Source organism: Thamnophis elegans, chromosome 4, assembly GCF_009769535.1.
Source record: "Thamnophis elegans isolate rThaEle1 chromosome 4, rThaEle1.pri, whole genome shotgun sequence".
Taxonomy (NCBI): Eukaryota; Metazoa; Chordata; class Lepidosauria; order Squamata; family Colubridae; genus Thamnophis; species Thamnophis elegans.
In genome coordinates, this window is record NC_045544.1 from 116,041,771 (window position 1) to 116,069,509 (window position 27,739).

A 27,739-nucleotide genomic window follows, 5' to 3' on the forward strand; every position below is an offset into this window, starting at 1 on the left:
AAAAGAGAAGGGTTAGAAATGAAGGATTCCCTATATTAGAAAAATGGCAGTTAAAAGGTATGAAAATTATATAGTCACATTTACTAATAAACTATTTTAAGGCAATAAATATAACTTGAAATAAAATATTCTGTGCTGAAAATCATTTGGAATTGAAAATCAAACAGCCAATAAATTCCTTTACACAACTTTATGTGCACTTAAATTAGACGAGTGCAATTGTATCCACTATAACTCAAAAAGGATATGTAGAGTTAGGGTAACAAAATGTGATGGAGTAGTTAAAATAGTCATGAAGAAAATCTGTGGCTGCTAGGACTTGACAGCAATTTAATGGCAAATACTTGTAAAAAAAATGGAGACTCAAGTTCAAGTCTACAGTCAACTGTGGAAACTGACTGGGCGAATTTAGGCTTTACACTTGTAGCAATTGAACCAGTTTTGATGGCTTTAGATAGGGCAGTGGTTCTCAACCTGTGGGTCGGAACCACTTTGGAGGTCCAACGACCCTTTCACAGGGGTCGCCTAAGACCATCAGAAAACACATTTTTGAAAAAATACGGAAAATATAAAATAATTTTATGGCTGGGGGTCACCACAACATGAGGAACTGCATTAGGAAGTTTGAGACCCATTGAGATAGGGATTACACAAATTCATGATATTGCCTATTAACCAGAATGACAACCACCAGCTGGGGATAATGTATATCTCAATACCAGCACCTGAAGAATTAGAAGCTTTAATTAGAAAAGTTTTGATATGCTAATTTATTTAGATCACATCTCAGATAAACCACATACATCAAGGTTTGTGTAGTTTCCGGCCAATTCCAACAAAACTCTGATTTACTCAACTATGATTCAGTGTACAATGGCTACATTCAGGCTATGTGGGAACCAGCTGTTAATTGGTGCGTTAAGTTTTCTTCTCCATTACCAATGTTCAAAACTATTATGAAGGGCTGTCTTGATAAAAAAAAACTATTATCAAGAAACTATTACGATCAGAGGGAGATTTTTTTTAGGCATGTATGTAATTAGCGGCGTTTCCATGATGAATCTAAGAGGAACTAAGGCGCAGCCAATTCTCCCTTTGCTTCACGCAGCGATCAGAAAGCAAACTTTCTCGCACTGGCTCCGCAGACCGCTTGGAAATATAGAGCAGCTCTCTGCGCGGACTGGTTGTGGGTCACGCAAAGCCCCGCGCATTCAAAAGTAATCAACGTGCGCAGGACTATCTCGGTCCATTTTCTGCAGCCATAAAGGCCCCGCCCCGTCGCCTCGTCCCACCGGAGCTCGGCGGGCGGCTGGAGTTGAATGAGAACAACCGAGGGGCCCGCCTTGCAGCAATCTGTCCAATCCCAACGCGCCTTTGATGCGCAGGTCGGCTTCTTATTGGCTCGAACTAAATCCTGCCTCCGCCGTCCCTGGTGGAGCGCCTCCCGTCGCGGCGCGGCTGGTCGTCTCTTAGTTGGGCTTCAGGTTGTGAGCAGTGGCGGAGGCTGACCTGCGCCCCGGTGAGTTCTACATTCGTGGCTGCGGGGTTGTCGTGGCTGGGGGACAGCGGTCTCCCGTCGCCGGGGTGATGGCCATGGACGCGCCGAGGCCTTGTCAGTCACACCGGGTTGGTGGAGCGCGAGGGGCCGGCTTCCCCCGTTTGCCCCGCGCACTGTGGGGGGGGGGGGGGACGGGCCTGCGTAACTCTGGCGGAAGCGCGTCGTCCTGGTGCTGCGTCACGAACGGCCTCCGCCCCTCCTGCCCTCCTGTTGAGAGGAGTCTCTTCTTCCAACGTGTAGGTCGCCTCCTCCGTCGCGGCGATGTCTGAGGGCGAAACCAAGCAAGTATCGGGCAATATCGGCTCCGACCACAAACCCGAGGCCGCGTCTGCGGGATCCGGTATGACCTCCCTTTCGCCGCCGCTAGCGACGGCCACCCAAGAGGAGGAGGAAGAGGAAGAAGAAGAGGACGAGTCCGAAGACGAGTCCGAAATCTTGGAGGAATCACCTTGCGGGCGTTGGCAGAAGAGGCGGGAAGAGGTAGGTGACGAAGCCCCTGCGTTCCCACCGTCTCCGGCTGACTCGAAGCCGGCGCTTTTGGGAGGCCTGCACAAAAAAGGGAGCAATCCCGAGGAGGCTGGGGCTATAGAAAAAGTTCCTTTCCCCGAGAGCTCTGGGTGCCGCCTCCTGGGATCCACGCTGCAGAGGTTTGTAGATAAACAGCTGTCAAGGACTGTGAGAGGGCCAGTTGGGTCGTATAGTGTGGAAGTTGAGATTTGACTAGTCATGAGCGGTTTTTAGGACGACTTAGACAGAGACAGAAAAAGTAGTAGTTATTTTAATACGGTGGTAGGTTTGGGGTGAAGTGCCTCTGTTTATAATCAAAGTAATCCAGACAGCATTTCAATCCGATATTTTCTTGTTTAGGAATCTGGGGCTTTTGCAGTTGTATGTCTAGCCAGATGTGACTTGTCTGTTTGGATTGCTAGGATTTCTTTTTCCAACCTTATCAATAGAAAATGGGACTTGAACTAAGGAATTTGACCGAAAATTATGTGCTTTACAGCTGTTATAAAGAAACTCTTTTTGCCCAAAGAGAAAAACAGTTTTTAAAGACATCTTGAGAAATCTATTGAGGTTTTATTACTTATTTTGCTATTTTTGTTTCATTGGTCTCCCCAGATGATTTCCAAGGGGACTACCAATACAAAACAAACACTTGAAATTTCAGAATCAAAATAATAGAAACTGATTTTAATGCCAGGATTGTAGATTGTAGTCCCGGAAGCCTCCCCTTTTTTTTTTACTGTTGCCAAGAAAACAGCACAAACATGTCCATGAAATCACCAGAAGTTTAGTTTGACTCAAAGGGGATTTTAACTGAAGACATGTCTAAAAAGAAAAGCCTTCACTCAGCTCCTGAAATGATCTGCCATAGCTCCAAGAATGTGTAGTCTATAGCATGGGAATAACATGTGAGAAAGACCTTTCCTATATGCCTGGCAATTGTTGAATGGTCTTTAAGTAATATATGGCTCTGGATATCATCCCATCTTCAGTTTTCTGATGTGGATTCAGTCCTTTAGAACCAATGTTTTTTTCCTGCTTCCTTGACTGAAACTTGATTGGGGTGTGTTTTGAGGAAGTGTCCTCTTCCTTGATATTTTAAATACAGGACAATATCTCTTGCTATTAAGGAAGTTATTTATGAGTTAGAAAGTATTTTGGATATTTTAGGTGATTGAACATGGGAGATTAACAAGATCATAACTTTATATTGAAGATTTTAGAACAACCTTTTGAATAGAGGCTGTGTCCCTTTTTGTGAAAACTAATGTCCTGAAAGTCCTGAAGGTTATGAAGTCTAGAGTGTTGGGATAATGGGTCATTTGGCTGGGGAAAAAACTAGCCATCATTGCTGATTTTGAGGAGAAATTGACTTAGCTGGGCTAGCATAGATATTTACAATGTTATCGTGTTTGTGTATTGAAAGTCTTGATTTAGTCATCCTGATGATTTATTTTCAATAAACTGTCATGAAGATTGAATGCTAGTAGTCCCTATTTCAAAAATTTTGCTGTGAGGGACCCTTGGCTAATTCTGTATTGTCTTCTGCTTTTTAATTCAACCCTAAATCCAGTGTAGGATGCATTGGAAAGACTTTCCTTTAAATATGCAAATACATAAATCTTTAGATATACAAGATAGTTTTCCTTTGCTGAATACAGAAAGACAAGATTCATGCCCTTCTCCTTCTGTGACTATCACTGTTACTAAAATAAAAGAAAACACAATCTCTGCTATGGAGTTCTCTGTCAGAAAATGTAATGATGGTGACTACTGATGGACTAAATTTGGGCTGGATGGCCTTTTGTTGATCAGGAATTTAACATTTGGAAAAAGCTGAAGACTCGCAAGTGGGTAGGAGCCACAACTAGTTTTGGAAGCAGTTTTTCTTTTTATAAACAAATACATATTTGTAAAGTACAGTACTTTTTTCGAAACAGAAAATTATGCCTTGAAGCAATCACCCAGAGAAATCCGAAGGCCAGAAAAAGAGGGCTGTAGATTTATTGCTTCTGGGTTAGGCTATTAATGGCTACATTATGGATGTATATACCTTTATTATGAATAATATATTTGACAAGATCAGTTGAGAACATGAAGAGGGGGACAGCTTTTATATTTTCCTATTTGTGAACTAAACATAGACATTGATATACCATAGCAGTTTTATTAAGATTTTCAATTTCTTTTCATCTTAAAAAGTTAAGGCTAATATGTTCTTTAGTAACTTTGGAGGGAAAATCAAGTTAGCTTCCTTTACAGATTCTCTTTGTAGCCTTTGTTTAACACTCTTTATCTCCTCCCCTCTTGTGGTCCATAACTGAGTGTAGTGTTTTGTCCGGTCCTGAGCTTTGGTTGCTTTGTCTTTTGCCTTGTTTTCTTCCTCCTTTCTTAAAATAGATTTGCTAAAGCCTGCTAACCATGCCACCAGCACTTTAGCTGGATGATTTTGTATTGCTGGTTTTCTGTATACATTTTTGACTCAGCACTTTAACATCCTCTGCTGTTTGCAGCTGTTTTCTAGGTCATGCCATTGTTTGATCTTCTCACTTTTCCCCATCCCCCTGTCTTTCAGGAGCAGTGTATACTTTTAAATATCTCTGAGATCATAATGAGGTTGACTCTTGGCTTGGTAATGATGTGTGACTCGCTGGCTTGACCCACAAGATGATTTGGCTACACATCAAGAAAAGGGAGGGGCAACAAAAGAGACATGTGATTCCCTAACATGAGTTGTGTAATTTTTGTTATACCGTCTTACCTAAGACTTCAGGAATCACTGGACTAGAATAGTTATGCTAGGAAATATTTTTAATGACTTCTTTTACGGAATGTTTTGGTAATATCATTGGAGAGGTCAGAGCAAACTTTTCATCTCTTGTGCTCCTGCCCCTTAATACAACACATGCATTCTTACTTGAAATTTAATACATATATTTTAGTACTCTTTTAAAAATGAAAATCATTTCTCTATACTATAATTTTGGTTTTATCCACTGAATTTTGGCAGCTTCAACTTGTGGGGTTAAGGCTACAGGCTGCCTTCTCTTGGATTTAACCATTATAAAGTAAACAGGAATTTGAAGAAACAACTGGCACAGGAAGCTTGAACTTAGAAGAATTGAGAATTATAAGCCTTAAGAATAGGTGCTGCTCTGAGCTTTAGAATTAAAGTCAAGGGAATGCTAAAAATAAGAGTGGCTCAGAAACACAATAATGCTAAGAAGACTTCTGTCATAGGCACAGTTCTCCTCCTGCAGCTCTGTGATGGCAGAATTTACTTTCCTTCCGTATTCAGAAAATCTCAGGCATGGGTGATATAAGAGACTCCTCGAGTTGGTAAGAAATGTATAGGTCTTTATATTGAAGTGAAATACAGGTGATTTAGAATCAAAGCTAGAAATATTTTAAGGTACAACTATTGTTCACTGAACAAATTACAGTTGACTGGATGTGTACAATATATACTGCGTAGTATAATCAAAATTAGTTCACTAGTTCACAGAGCATCTTGATCTTGAGTTATAATCTCTCTTTATTTTAAAAGTATTATATGAGCCCAATATTTATTTATTTTATTTATTTATTAGACTTATATACCGCTTCATAGGGCTTTCAGCCCTCTCTAAGCGGTTTACAATTTTTTTAGCAAATTGAGTCAGCAACTTGCCCCCACAGTCCGGGTCCTCATTTCACCCACCTCGGAAGGATGGAAGGCTGAGTCGACCTTGAGCCGGTGAGATTTGAACCGCTGAACTGCAGATCACAGTCAGCTAAAGTGGCCTGCAGTACTGCACCCTAACCACTGCGTCACCTCAGCTTTTTTAATTGAATTCAAATATGGTGATAGTTACCAGTTTACAGATTCAAAGGGGGATTGGACAAATTCATGACTCATCGAGCCATAATCAATAATTTATGGATCTATCTGGTGACGACGATGACACATGGAAGATTGTGATGTGAAATGTAAGAGAAGTTGGTAAAGAATGTGAGAAAAAATCTTTGATACTTTAAGAAAGAGAACACATAGTTCAGTCACCTGTCTAATACAGGAATACCTGACAGATACAGCATGTATGCAACAAAGGTGAATCTGAAGATAGTCTGTTTAGTTACTGAACAGCTCTTCATTTTAGGACATTTTCTTGATCTTCAGTTGAAATGTGTTTTCTTGTCATTTAAACCCATTTTAGAAAAAATCCTGTCTATAGTTGTGTTCAGCCTGCTGCAGATAGCAAACTAGAAATATACAGGTAGACCTTGCCCCTGTCTAGCAACTCTTTGAAGTTATGAGGGTGCTAAAATGTTATATTATGACCAGTCCTTGCATTTATAACCGTCTTAGCATCCCTGGGGTCACATGGTTGACATGGGAGCTTCGCAACCAGTTTCTGACAGTGGCAGAAGTAAAATTGCAGGTTACAGCACGGGTGTCATTCTAATGGCATCACGTTGCCTTATATGATGTTTCACACTGTTTTTTCCCTTCACGGAGCTGGGGTGGGCATGGCCTGTGCCTCATGCATCAGTTTGATACCCCTGGGTTATAGTCATGTGATCTTTTGCTTAACGACCAACAGTGACTCTCTTTAACAGCTATGAGTGGGAGATATAAGTTTGGGGTCATGGAATATTTCACTTAGTCACTGTAGTTTGTTAATGGAATTCTCAGTTCCAATTGTGAAAACTGAGGACTACCTGTAAAAACAAAATAGGTTTCTGGCAAATACTTTAACCTTAATGTGAGGTAATATTTAAAACTGTGAGAATAATTTGTAGCCAGAATTACGATGAGATAAAGTCTCTCTTACATTTTCTTCCCATATATCTGCTATGCAGGTTTTTATGTCTTTTCTCACATAAACCTAAACTCCTTACCTTCCATTTTCTTCCCACACTTCCTCATAAGCTATAAGAGTGTGGTTCTTTCCACTTTGTTATGTGGAAGTGAGAGTTTGATATATTAAAAGAAATGTAGCAATAAGTCGAATGTAGTGGAATTGGGTTTTAACGAAGCTATATGGTGAAACAAGAAATAGGACCAAGAATAAATGGCTATTGAATGAATGTGATGAGTGACCAGTATGAAAAGACATTGAAATGAGGATGACTGGGAATCAGATTGCGAAATATGAAAAATGAGTGAATGGATTCAGAGGACGAGAAAGTTCAATAGATATGTAGGGCAGTGTTGATGGGATTCTGAAAAAAAGAAGTGGACAGGTGAAATAGCAATAGCAATAGCAGTTAGACTTATATACCGCTTCATAGGGCTTTCAGCCCTCTCTAAGCGGTTTACAGAGTCAGCATATTGCCCCCACAGTCTGGGTCCTCATTTCACCCACCTTGGAAGGATGGAAGGCTGAGTCAACCTTGAGCTGGTGAGATTTGAACCGCTGAACTGCAGATAACAGTCAGCTGAAGTGGCCTGAAGTACTGCACCCTAACCACTGCGCCACCTCGGCTCTTTAAAAAAAAAAGAGAAGCAGACCTTTAAATAGCCTGGCCCCAAGCCATGTAGGGCTTTAAAGGTGATAACCAGTACCATGAATTATAGCAATAGCAATAGTAGTTAGACTTATATACCGCTTCATAGGGTTTTCAGCCCTCTCTAAGCGGTTTACAGAGTCACCATATTGCCCCCAACAACAATCCGGGTCCTCATTTTACCCACCTCGGAAGGATGGAAGGCTGAGTCAACCCTGAGCCGGTGAGATTTGAACAGCCGAACTGCAGAACTGCAGTCAACTGAAGTAGCCTGCAGTGCTGCATTTAACCACTGCGCCGCCTCGGCTCTTAAAATATGGTTATCTTGAAATAGCACAGACACTATGCTATGATGTGGAGTATAGACATGGTGGAAGCAAGGATGGTTTGCTTAAGATTTAAAATTATGGAAAAATACAATATAAATTGTGTTAGTTTAAATTAATTCTAGCTATGCTGGCTTTTGTGTTTTCCCATCTTTTAAAAAAAATTTCTTTGGCATACTATATATTTCATTCTGATCCTGAAAGAAAATAGTGTGATGTATATATCTGTAGTGGGTAAATATCCTTCCATCTTTAGTGTTTCTAGATCTCCCATCTTCCTCAAGGAGGGAGACAAATTCTAGTTGCGGAGGAGCAACAGAGCAATACATTTATTATGTCCTGCTTTTTATTTTACCAAATTCACCTGTTTGTTTTGTGAGATTCGTCTACATAGCCTTTGGTCAGATCCAGCAGGATTCATCTTCAAATAGCAATAAGTTGCAGATACAGCAACCTTTTTAGTCTGCCTGAAATTTGGTTTTTATTTTTGTCTATTTCCATCTAGGTTAATCAACGCAATGTTCCTGGAATTGATAGTGCCTATTTGGCAATGGATACAGAAGAAGGTGTGGAGGTGGTTTGGAATGAAGTCCAGTTCTCTGAACGCAAGAATTTTAAGCTTCAAGAGGTTGGTGAAACTGGAATGAAGATTTGTGAAAAGGCAGACAAGATATCTGTTGCATGAGGACTCAAATTTTGGTGTGACTATGAATAAGTTTCTTGGAATCAAGCAGATGAGAATGAAGGAGTTGTAGGATTATTTTCTATTGTTTAGTCTGCTTGCTTGACTTAAATTTAACCAATGCCTGTGTTACCCTCCATCTTGCAGCCTTGGGCATAAGTGTAGATGAAGAGCTGTGTGTGAAGTAGATGAGCTCAGTTTCGGGCTGTGCTGAAACTCTGCTAATGGCATTTTCCTTTTCTTGAGTTGTTTACACTGTTTTGCTTTGCTGCTGCTGCAGGAAAAAGTCAAAGCTGTCTTTGACAACCTGATCCAGTTGGAGCATCTGAATATTGTGAAATTCCATAAATACTGGGCAGATGTGAAAGAAAATAAAGCCAGGGTACGTAGAATTTTGTGTGATTGTCATTTATCTTAGTGTGGAAAAATATGAAGCACCAGCAGTTGATAACTTCCACCCTATTACTAGGTTATCTTCATTACGGAATACATGTCCTCTGGTAGCCTGAAGCAATTTTTGAAGAAAACAAAGAAGAACCACAAGACCATGAATGAAAAGGTAACTTCTTCCCAACTTCATACTCTTTTCCCAACTCCCTAAATATGTGTTTGTGCTATTCGTGTGTGTGTGTGTGTGTAGTCCTTGGCCAAGGTACTACTACCCTTTCTGCCAAAGACCGTGGGAAAAAAGACTAGCTAGCTATTTAGTAAGCCTGATTCCTGCCTGAGAGTCCTGAGCTAATCCATCCAATTCTGGAGCAAAGTAAAAGGAAAACAGCTGTGATTTGCAAATCAAGAGTGCCCCGAAGTAAGTAGAATAGAAATGGCACTGTAGAGACACCAGATGATGACTTAGTTTTGCAGGAGATGCTGAAAGCTTTTTGGTGATATTCCATTTGCATTGCAGGCCTGGAAGCGTTGGTGCACCCAAATCCTTTCTGCTCTCAGGTATGTATGTGCCTTTACATATTTGAAAGGGAGAATGGTTTTAGGCACAATGTTGGTGTACAAATGATTACACTTTTTCAGAAGCTCAGTGGAATATCTATATTTTTTTTATTTATTGTATAAGAAAGGTCTTTGGAGAAAGTAAAGGGAAGAATTTTGCTTCTTCCATTGCTTACTTTGGTTTTTAGAGCCTTTGGAGTATGATATGTTTCAGAGCGCAGTAAAGTTTTCCTTAGAAAGCTAAAAAAAAAAAAAAGACTTGGATTCCAAACATAAACTACCAACACAACTTTACATTCTTTGGACACCAGAAATAATAGAAATGAGGATTATTTTTCTGTTACTAAAAATACATTTTCCTTCTCTCTGCAAACTAATTTTGTAAACGATGCATTTGTATACCTGGTAGCTGTGATTCACTCTCTATTGTGTTGCTATTCCAGTTACCTTCACTCCTGTGATCCTCCCATCATTCATGGAAACTTGACTTGTGATACCATCTTCATCCAGCACAATGGACTTATTAAGATTGGATCAGGTGAGGCTGTTGTGGAATTAGTTTGTGATTTAATGTATACTAAAATTCCATTCTTGGCTTGCTTTGTTCCCTGATATTGGTTCAAGCTTTATCTAAGTCCAAGGAAATCTCTAGGGCTTGGTGCATATATTATGTCTGTAAAGCAGGACTCTGTTGCAACTGGTGCCTCTACGTTACATCTGTTGTTGTTGACCTCTGGAAACTTCCTGGACCTTTTGCCACTTGCAGGCTGCTCTATCCTCTTTTTGTAGAGTCTCTGTTTACTCCTTTGCAGGCAGAAAACTCTGCTGTCAACTCATTTTTATCTCTGTCATTCAAACATTTGGAACCTTGGGGATGCTGCTTGTTCTTGGCTGCTTCCAAGCCAGTTTTACACTTGAACACACTGATTCATCAGAATTGTAGGGGAAGGCAGGATGGGCAGAGCTCTTTGTTTCGCTTCTTGGGCTGTCAGTTTCTTGTGGCCAGTCTTAGTTAGTGAGCTGTTAGTAAACAAAGCAAAGTATCGCTGTTGGCTGCTCCATTTTTCACAAATATATGCTTAGCAATTCATCTCATTTTTTTTTTGTGTGCTGCTTATGTCCTATTCAATGAATTATGCCGGTTTAATTCATGAAAATTCTCAAGATTACTTTTGAAGCTTATGGGACAGTATTAATCATGATTTAACCATGGTTATGTTAATGCCACAAATGATATAAACATAGTTTCTGGATAGCCAATTATGGGAAAAAACAAAATTAATACAAATATAATAGTTACGTTGGTCTCAGAAACCCATAATTCTGGTTCCCCAATAGCCAACTTAGATGCCGGGGGAAGTCCATAAGCTGGATAATATGAGCATACGCTTCTCATATTACTTTATTTATTTATTACATTTGTATATCCTGCCACATTGAACTCTCAGAAATTAGTGATTAATATACATCATGTTCTTTATGTAAATAGGTTGCCCCAGTATCCAAAATAACACAATGCTGTCATATTTAGTAACTGTAAAAAGTTCCTCAAACATTTATCTGATTACCTTTAATGCCATAAGAATAGCATCTTTTCAAATTTCAGTTTCCAAGTATTTAGAGGTGGGCATAATGAATATATTGGAATCAAATTCCTCATAATATAAAGTATTAATAACAATATTTATGATGTGAGTGTCTTTGGGTTTAATGCAAAATGGCTCAAATAAATAAAACTACTCTGAGAACCTTTCAAAGCTTGCAAAATCCAAGTAAAAAGGAAACACACACACACACCCAGGCATACCACACACTCCATGAATCAAGCACCAGTAATAAAGTGAAGATAGTTCTTGAAGTAGGTTATTGTATTAACTGATCTTAGTGTCAGTCTTACTTACATGAGATATATCTTCTTGAAAGAAGCGGACATTGGAACAACTCAAACCTCCAAATAACAAAAATGTAGTTCCAAGAGGTATGTAATGGAACAATTCTTCCAAAAAAAAAAAAAAGATTTCTAATTCTGAAATTAATCTTAGTCTAGATAAAATTAATCGAGAGAAAGACCTTGTAAGTGTTTCCTTGCCTTTTGAGATAGAGGAAGAATATTTACTGGACTAAAAAGTTACTGATTCTGCAGTTGGGTTCACAGACATCTATCACTGTATCTGAAGGACATTTTTGTAGTAATTATCTTCTGTTAGGATTAATACATAATTAAACCCAAGAAGTGAACCTAAAACAAACCTAGCTCAACACTGTTTGAATGGAGGGTCATGTTTACTGGCCATCTCTTACAGAAGAACAAAACTAGAGCAGTAGCTACTATGTGTAGTTTGTGTTGTGTCTTGATGGATAGTTCTGTTGGTCTGAGGAAAGAGTGCATGGATTAGAATCTGCATGTTCTGAGCAGGTAATTCACATGAGTTGAGAATAAGCAGACTGAGCAGAGTTTGCTTTGCAGTGACTAATAGCAGCTTAAATTGACATGCAGCAACCTTAAGTAGCTTTGTGATTGCTGTGTTTCCAGGACTGCTTTTCCCTGGGAATAAGGAATAATTCTGTGTTCCTCCCAGAACACTTGTGTGAAGTTAGAATTCTTCAAATAGCTATTTGAAATAAGCACCTGCTTTTTCCTTTCTTTGCTCAGCATCCTAGTAACAATTATTAAAAATACTATAATGATGAAAAATTGATCACAGCTGGTAAATGATATGTGCCATTGAAATATAATTAAATATTTTGAAAGGAAATTTAATGCACCCACCTTTTGCTTATTTGATGGAATCTTGAGAAGGAAAGCAAGCAGAAATATGTCCAATTCAGAAGTGGGGAAGACTTCCTGCAAGAACTCCCATTGAAGAATAGGGAGGAGAAGGAAGCTAGGGTGCTGAATGGCAGGAAAGGGAACCCATCCTGCATGGAACCGTCTCAGGAGTTATCTAAAGGATCACACAGCTTCCCTAACTGCTTTATAGAAGCATAAGAGTGCAGTAGTGGGTGAATGAGGATCTAATTCTATCTTTGTCCTAATTTATTAAGAAATACTGTTCCATTCTTTCTCTCCCCCTTAAAACAAATTTTGTTTCTTTGAGGTCTTCCCATTCTTCCAATCTTCATTCTGCTTTTTCTTCCTCTTCCCCATTCTATTACCATAGTTAAGGCAAATGCATCCGAGTAGGTTTCCAAACTCAGCAACACCAGAGGCTACCCTTGAGGAGTCCAGAGGCAGTGGTACAGAGGTGAGGTTGGAGAAATTGAATAACTAACTCAGAGGACAAGTTCTCAATGAGGTGTAGTCCAAAAAGGATGGAGAAGGAAAACGGTTGGAATGTAACTTAGAAAATCTCTGATAGGGATTTACCAGGTAGAGAGTAGCAATTCATTGAATATATTCTTTCCTTGGGAATAGTTGGAAGAATGCTAAAATATTTAAAAATCCACCTTTATTTTTGAAAATTGAAGGAATTGGAGTTAGATGAACAGCATTTTTCTTCTAACCAATCACCCAGAGGTATTATATCCTAAGTGAATGAAATGCAAGAAAGGCTTTCTGTTTTCAGGCAGATCCTCCATCTGAACCTTTTCTCTTCTCCTCCTCCAAGGAAAGGCACTTGGCCAGTGACCTAGGGCGTGTCAAATTTTTCAACTTTCAATTTCCAAACATTAGGGGTGCTCAAAAGTTGTGACATGCCTTGGGGATGGTAAAGAAATTTTGGCTAATTTAATATAATTTAGATGTGCTTGGTAAGTAACTACACAAATATCAAAACTTTTAACGTTTTGTTTGTTTCATTGGCCACCCAACAGCAAGTCAAGAGAAAGAATGGGTAGTGGTAGAGGGTGGAAAGATGGCTGTGGACTAAGAAGTTGATTCTGAGAAGTAGAAGATAATTTGCAGGTGATGGATGGCCAAATGTAGGTGGTATATTTGGCTCCTGTCTCAATTCATATGGAGACTGTGTACCCAAAACAGCTGAGCACTGACCTCCTTTGTGGATTTTTATAGAGATTCAGGATTTAAAAAAACCTCCTCTGTCCTCATGAAACAAACACAGTCTGTCCCATTGCTACTGGAGGTACAGTGGCTTAGCTGAAAGGCTGGCTCTTCCATCAATTCTTGAGTTTTATTTCCTGCTGATGGGCTGCCTCTCTCTTTTTCTTTCTCTTTTGCCAACAGTCTTTCATAGGATTTTTGCTAATGGTGAGCAAATCTCTCCGCTCTGTGATGTGACTGTGACTTTCTAAAAAAAATAAATAATAATAATATATATATACACATAAATGGCATCATCTATATATATATATATATGTATTATATACAAAAACTCCTTTTTCCCTTCAGTGTCCCTTGCTTATGACTCTAGTATAGTTGCGCCTGCCCTTGGCTCTTGGTTGGAGAGGAGTCCTGCCCTTCTCTCTCATTTCTGGTCTGTGTTTTCTCTGTCCTGCTGCATGCTTCCTCCTGCATGTGAACTGCTCTTGTCTGAGGAGCGGCTGCTACCTCCTTCCCTTGCGGCCATGATTGGGATTTTGCTTGCTGCTTGCTTGTGGCCTGAGCTGCGGCCAACTGTTTATAGGGATAATGGGCGAGGCTTATAAGAGTGCTAAAATGTTGTCCAGTTTAGGGACATAACGTTGAATTCCTTTTGAGGTTTCTAGTTGAATCAGAAAATTAGGCTCTGCTTTGGAACTGTTCAATTCCCTTCAGCTATAGAAGGATCCCTTGGGGGTTTGCTTGCCTTCCCTATCCCAGTGCTAGGTATAACAGGTAAGCCAGCCTTTCTGTTTATGGCAGAGTAGAGTGGTTGAAACTGAACAATAAGACAGGTTGCCAGGAAAGAGCTGGCAATGAAGATGAACATCCGGTGAAACTTTAGCCAAGTCTGGCAAACAGAAGCCTTGGGGACTGATTAAAAGAAAGGAAAAGCTTGGATGGAAGAGAGATGCTGATGATGATACTGTGGCTTTGAGTTTCCAGCTGAGAGGAACCCTTGGGATAATTGTATGTCCAACAATAATGAGGACTGAAAAGAACCTTGTACCAAGTCCATGTGGTCCTTGGTCTAGGAAGTTCAGAAGATTGCAAAAAACAGATGCCATACACTGCTGAGAGGAGAGTGATGGCTGCCAAATGGAGGCAGTATGAAAAGGAAGCACTATTCTTTTGCTTAAGCTGTGCATATGATAGGACAAAGATGGAATCACTTTCATTTCATTATCTGGATTTACACATCACGCTAAGCGATAATATAGTTAATTTTAGACTTCCTGAATCCAGTTGTAGCTTAATTCTTAATTAGTAGTAAAATGAGATATGGTGAACCTAGCCTACATTTATTAAAATAAGTACCGTGTTTCCCCGAAAATCCAGTTGTAGCTTAATCCTTAATCAGTAGTAAAATGAGATATGGTGAACCTAGCCTACATTTATTAAAATAAGTACCGTGTTTCCCTGAAAATACGACAGGGTCTTATTTTCTTTTTACCCACAAAATATGGCTTGGGCTTTATTATGGGGGGAGGGTTTATTGTTTTGGGGTTGCCGGGCGGCTGCTCTCTTGTGGGCGGGCTCCCAAAGAACCGGGCACAGCCTCATGGGCGAATGGCTGTGTTGTGCTGTTGCAGCCATGAAGCGACCATGCTCACAAGCAGCCACCCGGCAAACCTCCTTTGCAGCCAGGCACAACGCCATTCATTACTGAGCCATCATCGTGAGGCTGGGAGGCGGGTGAATGAAAGTGGAACAGCCACTCGCACAACCCCCCCCCCTCTCCAGCCGTGCAGAGCGCCATTCACTGGTATTTGAAAGGCGCCAAGCCACAGGAGCCAGGCGGCGGCAAACAGGCACTCAGGCAGCGTGGTGATACCCCTAGGTCAGTGAATGGCGCTGTGCCCGGCTGCAAAGGGGGTTTGCTGGGTGGCTGCTCGTGAGCGTGGTCGCTTCATGGCTGTTGTGTTGCGCTGCTGCGACAGTGCAACACAGCCATTCGCCCATGAGGCTGTGCCTGGCTCTTTGGGAGCCCGCTCGCAAGAGAACAGCCGCCCAGCAACCCCCCCTCTTCAGCTGAGCACAGCGCTGCTCACAAACCTAGCGGTATCCCGAAGGCGCCAAGCAACGCAATCACCTTTGCCTCCCCCCAGGTTCCCGCGGCTTGGCACCTTCGGGATACTGCTAGATTGGTGAGTGGCGCTCTACCTGGCCAGATGTGGGGGGTTGTCCAGGGGCTTATATGCGAGGGGGCTTATATTTTTGCCCGCCAGAAAAATGTGGCATGGCTATATTATGAGGACATGTCATTTTCAGGAAACCACGGTAGTATATTTATAATACACTATATTTTTTAAATTTTATTAAATAAATGTATACAACTCAACACGCAGTGACTTTGAGCAGCTTACAACATTAAAACTCTAGAATCATTTATTAGTCTCTAAGCAGTGTTAAGAGATGGAGTTACTAGTGAGTTCATCCAGAAGTACAGAGTATGCATTAGTTTTAGTCTGTTGAGAACAAAGTTACATTGTACATATTTAACTATTGGCATACTGAAAAACACCAGAACTGTATGTAAACCATAGCATTAATGAAAAGAAAGATAGTTATGAAAGGAACTAATAATTGTATAGAAAGAAATTGAAACATAAGTATAACAAATTAAAGAACTATAATAGTATTAATGAAAATTAGTACATGAAAGTTTATACCAAAATAACTGTAATTCCCTACAGTACTACTTTTTTAACAAGTAGAATTCACTGGAGTTGGGCAGCTAATAAATTTAAATAATTAGCAAGAAATTAATATAATTAATAATAATGGTAATAATATGGGAAAATGAGTTATTTTTATTGTTATTTATCTCCATCTCTATTTTGGTAAGCAATATAGTACACACATAGAATGAAAATTTCTAACAGTGATCACTGGAAGGAGCTACAACTACAGTTTCTCATTCTGAAAAAGGTTTTATTTAATGAGAACCTAAAAAGGGTTGCTTGGTAAAAAGCTTTTTCAACTTGTTTTCAAGCACTTATCAGATTTTTGGTTGACACAGAAAGTATATGGATGTAAGGAAAGCAACGTATGGCAGGAAAATTTCAGACGGGAGCAAATACCTGGAAATACTTAATTAGAGAGTAGACTTTGACATTAAGCTAAAGCTAACATATTTTTAATTTGTTTGACTACAGTAGTGGTGCTACTAGATCAATTTTATTCTGGGCTGTGGTTTAAGGTATACGGACTCAGTCTGGTCCTGCCAGCATTTTTGGCTGCTCGGTGGAAATAGTTGTGTTGGGGTCCTTGGTGCTCTCTCTCAACTTGGAATATCAACAGGCACATACAGATAAACAACATCTACATACCATTCAAAAGAGACAATCAAAAAGCGAAAAAGGAAACCAAAAAACCCAAAACATCTCACTAACAATCAACACCCAGATGAATAGAGATAATACCAAGATTACCCCAATAATGAAGAAACTACCAACTTGGACAAAAACACTAACAGTAAACAATAGCCTAATCAAGGAACCACCAAGACACTCCTACTAACACTGACAGGAAACCACTACTATATAAAATGGGAGCATACTTCACTCCCTTGTAGTACTGATGATGTTATCTAGTTTGGTAATTAAATGTCTGCAAGGAAACCACAAACTCAGAGCACCAAGGACTCCACAGTTCAACTCTGAGCTACAAATATTCTCTTCCATCAGAAGTCATTGACCTTTCTCATTAGTCTTAAGCACCCTCTGCTGCTATGCTGGTTTTCTGTCGTGTCAATAGGGTCTAACAGCTGTTGAAAACTGGCGTTTTCAATCTATTCCTCTTACTTATCAAAAGTTGAGGCATGAGCTAAAATCTCTTAACACTGCTTAAATAGAATAAATTAGCTTGCACCGTCCTTCAGACTAAGGCTGGATTTGTACAATACATGTATCTTAGTTAATAAATTAATCCATTTCCTGGATCTATGCAATATAAATAACAGTAAACTAAATACACAGACTAACTGCAGAATATCTACGCCACACATACAAAAGCAAAAAAAAGTCATGCTTTGCACATTGTGCAAAGGCACCCACTAGTTTTTTAACTGAGCTAATTAATATTGGAAGAACATAGCAGACAAAAAGTTCTCTATGGCAAATACGCTGGCTTAGGTTATTTTCTTTCTTTTTTTTATGTCAGCTGAAGTTATACCCCGTCTGCAGTGGATCTTTATTGGTTTCCAAATTTTCTCAGGATGATTTTTGTATCTTGGCTAAAATGAGGCTTGTTGTGCCAGGAGCTTCTTAAGAATTGGTGGTAGTCATTCACTGTCCGTTTTGTTTATCTTTATTTACTGGTCAGTTTAGGGACTTTTAATAAGCAAGTTAAATATATTTTAAAAGAAATTATAAATGTTCAGGTGCTGCCAGAAGCATTGCTTTGTTTGCGGTATCAACTGAGAAAGTTGTGAAAAAAATAGGGGGTAAGTGTTGTTGAACAATTGGGCATGTTATTGGGAAGTTGCTTTCTTTGCATAAGACTGCAAGGTGATGGGTAAAGTACCAGCTTTGGGGATTTACTTTGAGCTTTGCCTGCATCTGTGCCTGCCTGGAAAAATAGTGGCTTGGTGCAACTATCAAAAATAAAAAAAATATGTTAGGGAGAATGGGCTCCTTTACTTTCATCAGCGGACAAAAGCTGCTCACCTATTCTAATAGTGTGTGTGTGTATGTGTGTACACATACGGAATCTAGTTTCTTCTCATGTCCGTTTCTTTAGAAAGATGCTTTGCCTGGCTTTGAGTTGACGCAGAAAAGTCCTGGGGTTTCTGGAAAAGAATGTAGGCATCCCTTCTTTTTGCTTCTGAGTTCGCTTATGATGTGGTGCTGCCTGAAAGCTGGGGAGGCCGGACAAGAGCAGTGCTTCTTTGTTTGGGGTTCCTTGCAGAGATGGACTAGATGGAGCTGCCTCAAGTCCCATGTACCAGAAAGGAAAGAGAGGCATGGGCTCTGATCTCCTGCAACTCTCTTCTCTTATAGTTGCCCCGGATACCATCAACAATCATGTGAAGACATGTCGTGAGGAACAGAAGAACCTGCATTTCTTTGCTCCAGAGTATGGCGGTACGAATACGAGGGTATTGGGACCTGTAGTTCTGTATTAACTGCAGAAAAAGTGCTCAGTCTGTTCTCTCTGCCTTAGAGATAGCTTCTGATTATTATTCTTTGTTCCAGAAGTTGCACATGTCACTACAGCAGTAGACATCTACTCCTTTGGAATGTGTGCATTAGAGGTAAGTGGAGGACAATTAGTATATGAAGATGTCAGCCCCACCTGTACATATTAAGACTATCTGGCAAATTGGACGGTGCTTTATCTTCTTTCTTACGCAGGTCGTTCTTGGTTAACAACCATTTATTCAGTGATTGTTTGAATTTACAGTGGTGCTTGATGAAAAGACTTAGGTCTAGTCCTAGATGTTGTGACCATCGCAGCGTCCCCTGAAATTGTGTGATTTTAATTTACAATTGCCTTGCAATTTTGACAGCTGCAGCATCCAGTGGTCGTGCGATTTCTATTTAATACAATACAATAGCAGAGTTGGAAGGGACCTTGGAGGTCTTCTAGTCCAACCCCCTACCTAGGCAGGAAACCCTATACCGTTCCAGACAAATGGCTATCCAACATCTTCTTAAAGACTTCTGGTGTTGGGGCATTCACAATTTCTGGAGGCAAGCTTTTCCACTGATTAATTGTTCTAACTGTCAGGAAATTTCTCCTCAGTTCTAAGTTGCTCCTCTCGATTAGTTTCCACCCATTGCTTCTTGTTCTACCCATTGCAACCTTCACTGCCAGCTTCCCATGGGCAAAGTCAGTCAGGAAACTGGCAGGAGGTTGCAAGTGGTGGTCGTGTGATGTTGCACTTAACACCTGCGTGTGGGATTTGCTTAATGACTACAGCTAGAGCTGTTGTAAATTGGCACAGTCGCACAGCATTGCCTATTAACAACCCCGCTGCTTGTTCCCAATCATTGTGTCAGGGTTCCAAGTAACACCTCCAACATAATCGAGGAGCTCACATTGTTGTTAATCGGAACTACTTGTACTTCAGTGAATCATTTACCTGATGTTCTTCCAAATATTATCTTTTCTTGGGACTTATGGAATGTTTTAGCCCTCTTTGTGTTGGCAGTTATTCTCTGTATTTCTGTCAAGGTCATCTTCCTCACTCAACAAAGAAGATGTGGGGATAGTTTATAACAAAAACTATCCCCACAACCCCAAAAACTGAACAAAAGTTCAGGGTTTGGAGAACAGGCCTAGAGAGGGTTCCGTTATTTTTTTCTCTTGTTCTCTTCCAATTAAGACTGTTTCTAAATTCCTTATATGATTTGAATCCTGATCGGCTCTTGTCTGAAGGAATATTAATGGTTGAAATGAAAGCAATTTCTTTGTTGATAGTAAAAATCTAGTGGAAAGCTAAAAATAGGGGTGTTGCTTTGGTTCACATGTAGGATGATGAGAAACAAAATTCTGTGGTGGCTGATGAAATTTTCTAATAAAAGGTCTAAAGATATCACCCATTGACATCTGTTTCTATGCTGATAGATGGCAGTGCTAGAGATCCAGGGAAATGGCGAATCTTCCTATGTGCCACAAGAAGCTATTAATAATGCAATCCAATTGCTCGAGGATCCATTACAACGAGTAAGACTGTCCTCAGTTCTTTTCCTTGCTTTCCTCTTCCATTCTTTTCCTGGCTCTCAGAACTAATGCAAAATTTGGTTTCCTTTTTCCTTCCTAGGAGTTTATTCAGAAGTGCCTGGAGCCACAACCTAGCAAACGGCCCACAGCTCGTGAGCTTCTCTTCCATCAGGCTTTGTTTGAAGTACCCTCTCTGAAACTTTTGGCAGCCCATTGCATTGTGGGCCATCAGCGTGAGTATAGCCAACAGAAGTCGGTGGACGAGTGTTAAGAGCAAAACCCTTCACTAGTGTATAAAAATAATATCTTGTATGAAATGAATGTGTAGCTCAATAATTAATACATCATAATATATCCAGAAATACCCCGAAATGAAATTACAAAGCAGAAGAAAAATCAAATCATCTAAAAGGAGGCAGCCAAGATGTACAGAGAAGTCCATAATAGCTTCCTTTGTACCTAAGCAAGATTGATCAGCCTGACAAATGAGTTTTGGATGTTCTCGTGTATCTTCTCCCAGTACCTCACAGTCTAATATTCAGACATTAGCAATCTACTTTTTCAAGATTGAGTTTCCATTCTCAGATAAGTGAGGGAGATGTATGGTTCTGAAATATTTATATTGTATTTCTTTTTAAAATTTCTATGGCACATGTACAGCATTCTGGATAGCCATGCTTCTTTTTTCCCCTCTTTCTTCACGAGTTAGTCCTTTGCTGTATTTCTTAAATCTGCTTTTTTAATCTCGGGTTTTTTAAAACTCTTCAGGGGAAAAATGGAAAGCATGCTTAGGAAACCCACTAGTTATAACAGTGGGTTATTGAAAAAAAATAGTGTAATGTGCAGCTTTTATTTTGTGATAGACATGATTCCTGAGAATGCACTTGAAGAAATGACCAAGAACTTGGACATGAGTGCTGTACTGGCTGAAATCAACCATGCTGACCGCGATGGTGTCCGTATGATGTGAGTTTGAATAGTTGGGAACTGATGGGCGGGAGAGAGCTTTGAGGTGGAGTGTGGAGTTTTGGAATTGAGTTTCTCTGGTTCCATGCAATGAACTGAGGTCAGCAGAATATTAGCTGGAATGGGAAGCAACTGACAGTTGGCTCATTAAAGGGTGACTGTACATTGTTGTAAAAGCTAAATTGGTGCTCTGCCTTGTCCTAGATTCTCACAGTCCCCAGCGCTGGAACTAGACAAATTCTTGGAAGATGTGAGGTATGTTCCTTTCTCCTATAATGACTCTCAGTGGGATTCTGTTACTGAAGCTACCTAGTGTCCTGGCCAAACCCACCTGACCCCTTTGTTGTTAGTACACTGAATTAGTAGGCAATACGTAGAGTTGAGTTATTCCGTTTGTGGTTCTACAGAAATGGAATTTATCCACTTACTGCCTTTGGCCTGCCCAGACCTCAGCAGCCACAGCAGGAGGTGGTGAAATCTCCCATTGCCCCCCCATCAGTAAAGACTCCAACACCAGAGCCAGCAGAAGTGGAGACTCGCAAAGTGAGTAGCTGGTCGCTAATCCGCAGCTCCTTGGTCGATAATAGCAAAGCTTCACCTTATCACACTCCTTTATCATTCCAGGTGCTTTTGATGCAGTGCAACATTGAATCAGTGGAGGAGGGTGTGAAGCACCATGTATGTACCTGCCTCAAGCTGGGTGACTTATACCAGTCTAGGGCTTTTATTTGCCTACAATGGCCTATTCCCTTTTGGGGCAGAATTCTACCTAGTGTTGAAGGTGAAAATGCAATTTCCTTTTTTCTTCTATGCCCCACCTTTCATTCAGTTGACACTGCTGCTGAAACTGGAAGACAAATTGAATCGGCACTTGAGCTGTGACCTACTGCCCAGTAAGTGTGCGTTCTTCTCTCTCTTTTTTTTTTTCATCGTAGAGAACATACACATTCTCTCATTTTCCTTCCTTAGGTGACAATATTCAGGAACTGGCAGCTGAATTGGTTCAGTTAGGATTTATCAGTGAGGTCAGTCCTGTTCATCAAAAGACTTATTTTCTTCTTTTTCGGGGAACTTCATTGTAGCCAGTAAGACTATAGGGGCAGGTTTTCTTACAGTGTTTTCCCTCCATTCTTTTCTAGGCTGATCAAAGCCGGCTTAGCTGTTTACTTGAAGAGGCATTCAACAAGTTCTTCTACTCGCGGAATGGAGCACTGGCAGCTGTCACTGTATCATCATAATGGCTATTTTGCTGCTAGCAGGTGTACCTGCTCTGCATCTGTGTAGGGTACTACTCTAAGCCGCTGCCACCACCGTTGCCAGCTTGGATGTGCCTCCCGCATGTGTTATAGCCAGGTCCTGCAGACAATCGTTGCCAGTCTTAAAGGCAGGGGGGGCAAGGTGGGGGGGAGGGCTGTGTGCCTTGTCAGTATTATTTTCCCTGTGGCCAATGGCCTTCCTTCCCTCTCCCTCTTTTTGGGCTCACATGCATGGAGTTTTCTTTTGCTTGAATTGTACAGAGGTTTTTTTTTGCACAGCACAGATGTCTGTCTTGTTATTTAAAAGGGTGGGGGGGGATAGAGAAGTTAAGTTCTACCCCATCCCATGCTGGCCCTCCACATTACACATGCACTCTCTAGCCCCACAGTCATTGCCTTATCCCCTCCAGATGGACTCTCCTCCTCTCCACAGTTCCTACATGCACCAGCCTTGCTTCCAGTATCCTTGGCTGCATCTATTGTGTGGTGTGAGGGTTCACTCTGGTCAATAGAGGAAGTAGATAGGAAGTTCCAGTTCAGATAGCAGGTGGCAATGTTAAACCATCTTTTCCTTTAGGATATTATCTAATGCCTGCAGGCTTGGAGCCAGTTTATCAGAGAAATTCAACCCTTCCTGTGCTGGTGCTGTTCCAAGTGTCATTTCTGTTCCTATTTTTAATAAATTGTTTTGTAAATAATTAACTGCAACCTGTTTGTGATTGGAATCTGGGAATCGGAATCACAAGAGTTAAAAGGAGCCACTTTGTGCAATCTCCTACTCTTGGGAAAGGGTACAAGTGGTTGGTGTTGGGCTGTTTGTACTCCTGAAATTTCTTGATCTCTGCTTTCATATTTTTAAAGGTATTCTCTCATCCACTGACTGCATCTAGGTTGAATCTGAACCTCATTTTGGCTTCTGCTTAGTCACCAAAAAATTGCTCACAACTTTTGCTTTAAAAAGAGAAGAAAAATGCTCCCTTGGTGTCTGGGAACTACGTTCTATAGGCAAATATTATTGGTTTCTAGGTTGTGTGAGTTCTCTGTTTGGGTTTTTTGCAGACATTTTTATGTCTAGGTAACATCTGGAAAAGATCCTAGTACTAAGGTTTTATGTAGGTTGATATCTGAAGACCTTCCAGTGTTAACAATTCTGTGTTGAACAGGAAAAAATCTTCCATAGTTCTGAGTTTATTGCTTTTATTAATGAAGGCAAATAAATATATGTGTCCCAGGATAATTGCAAGATCCAGTCTGGGTCCATCACTGGGACCAGAGGTTTAGTCTTCCGAGCTTTCAGATTCATGTTAGAGCCCATCCTCAGGGAACTCCTCTCTACCAGAATATGTGCTTTAAGTTATTCTGTTTCCTATTTATGTGGTGCTTTCCTATTGGTTGATTGGTATATTGATGGCCGGCAATTGGTTGTTATTTCCTTGTGCTGCCAAGTCCTCAGCTCCTAAGTACTTGATTACTTTTACCTTAGACAGTTCCTGATGCAGATAAAAGGTACTTATTAATTCTATCTATCTAATGGTGAATATGCAGATTGTAAGTTGCAGGCTCCTGCTCCCTTTTAATGTACAGCATCACATGGGTTGCATCAGTCAGCTGAATTTGATTTGGGGACCAGGTGTTTGGGGTCCTTACCTGTATCATTCGGTTTAATTAGAACCTCTTAATTAGAACAAGTGTAAGAGGCTTAGGAGTATTGCATCAGCACTTGGTATGAAAAACAGTTTGAATTTAAGTGACTTCAAGAATGAGAGAGCAAGTTTTAGTCTTTTTGGAAGTGTCCTAAGGTTGGAACACATGGTCAGATTGGAATGAAAAAATGAATTTTGAATGTAAACACTTGCCCTGAATTCAGACTTATTCTTCATAGCATGATAATCACTGCTTTCTAAATGAAATGGGTGAAGTGTTTAAACATGGGGGGAAAGTAGTTCTGTTGCATTCTGCACCTTAAAACTACAGAACAACATTAACTCTCATTAGCACATCCATATTCTCCAACCACCTAAAACCAGTACACTTTGTTGCCATCTTAAGAATAGCACAATGACAGTACTGTCACTTAGTAATTGGCAACTTTCTGAGGGATTAACTGGCCTCACCAGGAGGCATAAACACTTGTTGTGGGGACTAAACAAAGTTACAAATAAGGCTTCCAATGCCCGACTTACAATAATGGATCAAGAAAATGTGTAGCTTCGGCTAACCAACTCACAGTTCTCTCATACCTTGGAGCTTGTTAAGATCTGAATAGTGAGGAGCAGGTTTGGAATCAACCCAAGCAACACTGGATATGGATTCCAAGTTCTTTTATCTTTTAATAGCTTTCCAGCTTTAGATCTGGATGGGGCTGCCCTTTCTGAGAGGGAAAAAGTATTGTCATCTGAAGCTCTTGGTAAATTTGCATCTCTTAAGAAGCCATGCCAGAAGGACCCTTACTTATGTCTTTGCAGTTAGCTTCCCACTGCATCTCATGGTGCTGGTTGATATTTACACATGGCTTTGATTGATTGATCAAATCATTTTTGACTCCTAATGACATTTTCCCTGACAACCAATGCTTGTTTTTTTTCGGAACTTCCAAAGGTGCATTCATCAGTACTGTAACTGAGTTCATTGATCTTGCTACTGGTCATCACCTTCTCTTTCCTTCCACCTTTTCCAAGTCAAGGTAAATTGAACTCAACTCCAGATGCCTTCATGAATTCATTCATTAATGCTTTCTTGAAGGATGATTTTTTAAAAAAAATCCAAGTTAGCTTATAGCCTTGAAATGTCTTAGTGGCCTCCACTGCAAGTACCAAACAGGTTTGACCCTGCTTGGATTTTTAGAGAAAATAAATAATATTTAAATAGTCTTCCTCATCTAATGCCTTTAGATCCATTGGAATAAAACCACAAACTTCAACAGTTCACAGTAGCCAAATAGATATAGTAGCCATTACAGATTGGAGGCAGTTGCCTATTGAATCCATTTGAAATGTAATCTCATGCGAAAGTGAGTTTTGTTCCAATGCAACATGACCACTATAATCTAATTTTCCACTCTCCCCTTTCATCCTGTTATCTTTGGTCATCTCCATTGAGTTTGTCTCTAGAGTTGCAGGACATTTGACATACCTATAATAAATGCCACATCAATGAAAGAAGGCAGACGTTATATAAACAAGATATTTAATATGGGAGAATAAATATCTAAAAGGGGTTGAAGACTTAAGGAAATGCTTTGGTTGAGTTGGTCACTGGAAGGAGAAGCTGGTGCTGGGCAGCCCTCCACACCATTGGCTGATGAACTTGAGAACATCCTGGCAGGGGGGGCTGTGTGACATCTGCAAGAAAGGCATGAGTAAAGCTAGGGTTGAGATCAAAGTTTATAGATTTAGGCTATAGGGCAAGCTTGCCTACTTTTGTTGCCCTATGCCCTCTTCTCTTATGATTGCTAGCTTTCTTTCTTATACCTTCATTCTATTCCTCACCTTGACTGCCATCAAAAACTTATTCCAGCTTTCCTTGTTTGCTTCTTTGCTAGGACTCTTGAATTCCACCTTATTTCTTAGTACAGGATAACCTGAGTGGGGAGAAGGAAAACAAAACATATTAAAAGGGCATAAAGAGGGTCTCACATATTGTAAAACTCACCTGAAGGAGCAAGTTCCTGGCCAGCAAATAATTTCTCTGTTCAAATTTCGGCAAGCACAAAATCTTTCTATGTATTCTATTGAACCTCAGGGTAGCTTCTTAATTACACTAGAGATTAATTTGGACTATTTTAAATATTGAATGCCTTAATACTCTTGGTACTCTTCAACTTAAGATCAGAATTGGCCCCAAATTCCCATTGCTAAACAAGGCAGCTATTGAGTTTTGTCACATGTTACAATCTTCCTTGCCATAGTTGCTAAGTGAATCTGGCTTCCTCATTGACTTTGCTTTTTAGAAGGTTGCAAAAAACAATTACCCCAGGACACTGCAACTGTCATAAATATGGATCAGTTTCCAAGCATCTATATTTTGACGACATGTCCACGGGGGATGCTGCAGTGGTTGAGTGTGAAAAACCTATGTCACTTTTTTCAGCACCGTTGTAACTTTGAATGATCACTAAAAGAAGTGGAGGACTAGCTGTAAGTGCCCTTGTAGCCTTAGTATATACATATGATATTTTGTGCATAGCACAAAATTGTATCAGCCATGAAACAAAGTATATCAGACATGACTAATGAACCAGTCTGGTGTAATGGTTAAGATATCAAACACTTAAAAAATTGATTCTATCCATCCAATCCAGTTCAAACATTTATGAGTGTCCTGATGAAATTCTTTCCGTTGTGAAATTCATAGGGTGTGAATAAGGTCTGTCAAGCCTTCTCCGTGGTTACTCCCATGGTCTGGAATGCACCTCTCCCCTAAATTATACATGGTGCCTTGTGTTTTATTATTTTACTCTACTATATCTTTGTTTTGAAAAATTGTGAGTAATCCTTATAGTTAGATTAATTCATTCTGAATGCTGTAATTGTCTTTATTGCCTATCGTAACGCAATGAACAATTTTAAAAACAAGTAGAGTAGTTACAGATAACTACAAATGGACTCATGGATTCAGCCAGGACAAATTAGCTTTCTTTAGTGAGAAAACTTCATCACTAGTCAGAACTCTTAGATATGATTTTAAAAATATGAAATGCTTAAAATAATCTTTCAAGATAAAAACTTACAAGTTAAAATGTACAGAAGTAAATGCTAAAATATATATTAGGCAAAACAAAAAATTGAATAGTGATAAGTGTCTTAGTTAAAGGCACAGCATATTAAAAGAAATCAAATGGAGAGTAGAGGTTAAGTTTAACATTCTTCGGAATGTAAGCAAAGCAGCATCATATATTTTTCTGTTTGGAAGAAGAGGGACTTTCTAAACAACTATGGGACAAAAATTTAAATACTTTTTCTCCCACAGTGGATGAGAGAATAGGGTCTGAAAAAATGGACGTTTATATTGGGGTGGGGGAGAGGCACCGTTAGAAAATCTTATGGAGGAAAGAAGATGGAATATGTTGTGTTATGGCTTCAGCCATGCTGAAATGCCACACTGCTCTGCTCACCTGTGATAAGGCAGGGCAGAGAGCGCACACCTGTGCTCGCCGCTACCAGAGAAGCTTCGTAAGTATCACGTTCATCTTGTGGCAAAACCTGTTCCAACCGCTGATCCATGGAGACAGTGAGAACCCAGTCACGGATCTCCTCACGCTGGTCTTCCTAGCACGGATAGACATATGATGCTCAGAAT

At 40.1% G+C, this 27,739-nt stretch overlaps 2 protein-coding genes across 3 annotated transcripts in view; one reads left to right on the forward strand and one right to left on the reverse strand.

Annotated features, from left to right (window-relative positions):
- Positions 1-818: 818 nt before the first annotated feature.
- NRBP1 (nuclear receptor binding protein 1) lies at positions 819-23,139 on the forward strand. The gene is made up of 18 exons (XM_032215557.1): positions 819-1,519; positions 1,799-2,038; positions 8,387-8,509; positions 8,844-8,945; positions 9,033-9,122; positions 9,471-9,511; positions 9,955-10,049; positions 18,554-18,637; positions 18,749-18,807; positions 20,124-20,222; positions 20,320-20,452; positions 21,083-21,185; positions 21,390-21,440; positions 21,593-21,728; positions 21,810-21,863; positions 22,015-22,078; positions 22,155-22,210; positions 22,325-23,139. The coding sequence occupies exons 2-18, from the start codon at positions 1,820-1,822 to the stop codon at positions 22,421-22,423; spliced, it is 1,608 nt and encodes a 535-aa protein (XP_032071448.1). The 5' UTR covers positions 819-1,519; positions 1,799-1,819; the 3' UTR covers positions 22,424-23,139.
- Positions 22,696-27,739, reverse strand: part of IFT172 (intraflagellar transport 172) — a 35,552-nt gene continuing 30,508 nt past the window's right edge. Inside the window, exons 46-48 of one of the 2 annotated variants that reach the window (XM_032215554.1) lie at positions 27,555-27,708; positions 25,930-26,021; positions 22,696-25,782 (exon numbers count right to left, since the gene is read on the reverse strand). In XM_032215554.1, coding sequence (XP_032071445.1) covers positions 25,693-25,782; positions 25,930-26,021; positions 27,555-27,708 — 336 coding nt within the window. In that variant the 3' untranslated portion in view covers positions 22,696-25,692. Of the gene's footprint in view, positions 25,783-25,929; positions 26,022-27,554; positions 27,709-27,739 lie in introns of those variants that run through there. The other variant, XM_032215555.1, reaches the window with a different exon arrangement.

Bases quoted from the DNA above. Each gene is read 5' to 3' on its own strand.
- NRBP1 (XM_032215557.1), top strand. From the start codon at position 1,820: ATGTCTGAGGGCGAAACCAAGCAAGTATCGGGCAATATCGGCTCCGAC. The intron at 21,729-21,809 runs GTGAGTAGCTGG...TTATCATTCCAG, and splicing joins CAGAAGTGGAGACTCGCAAA to GTGCTTTTGATGCAGTGCAA. The intron at 21,864-22,014 runs GTATGTACCTGC...CCTTTCATTCAG, and splicing joins AGGAGGGTGTGAAGCACCAT to TTGACACTGCTGCTGAAACT.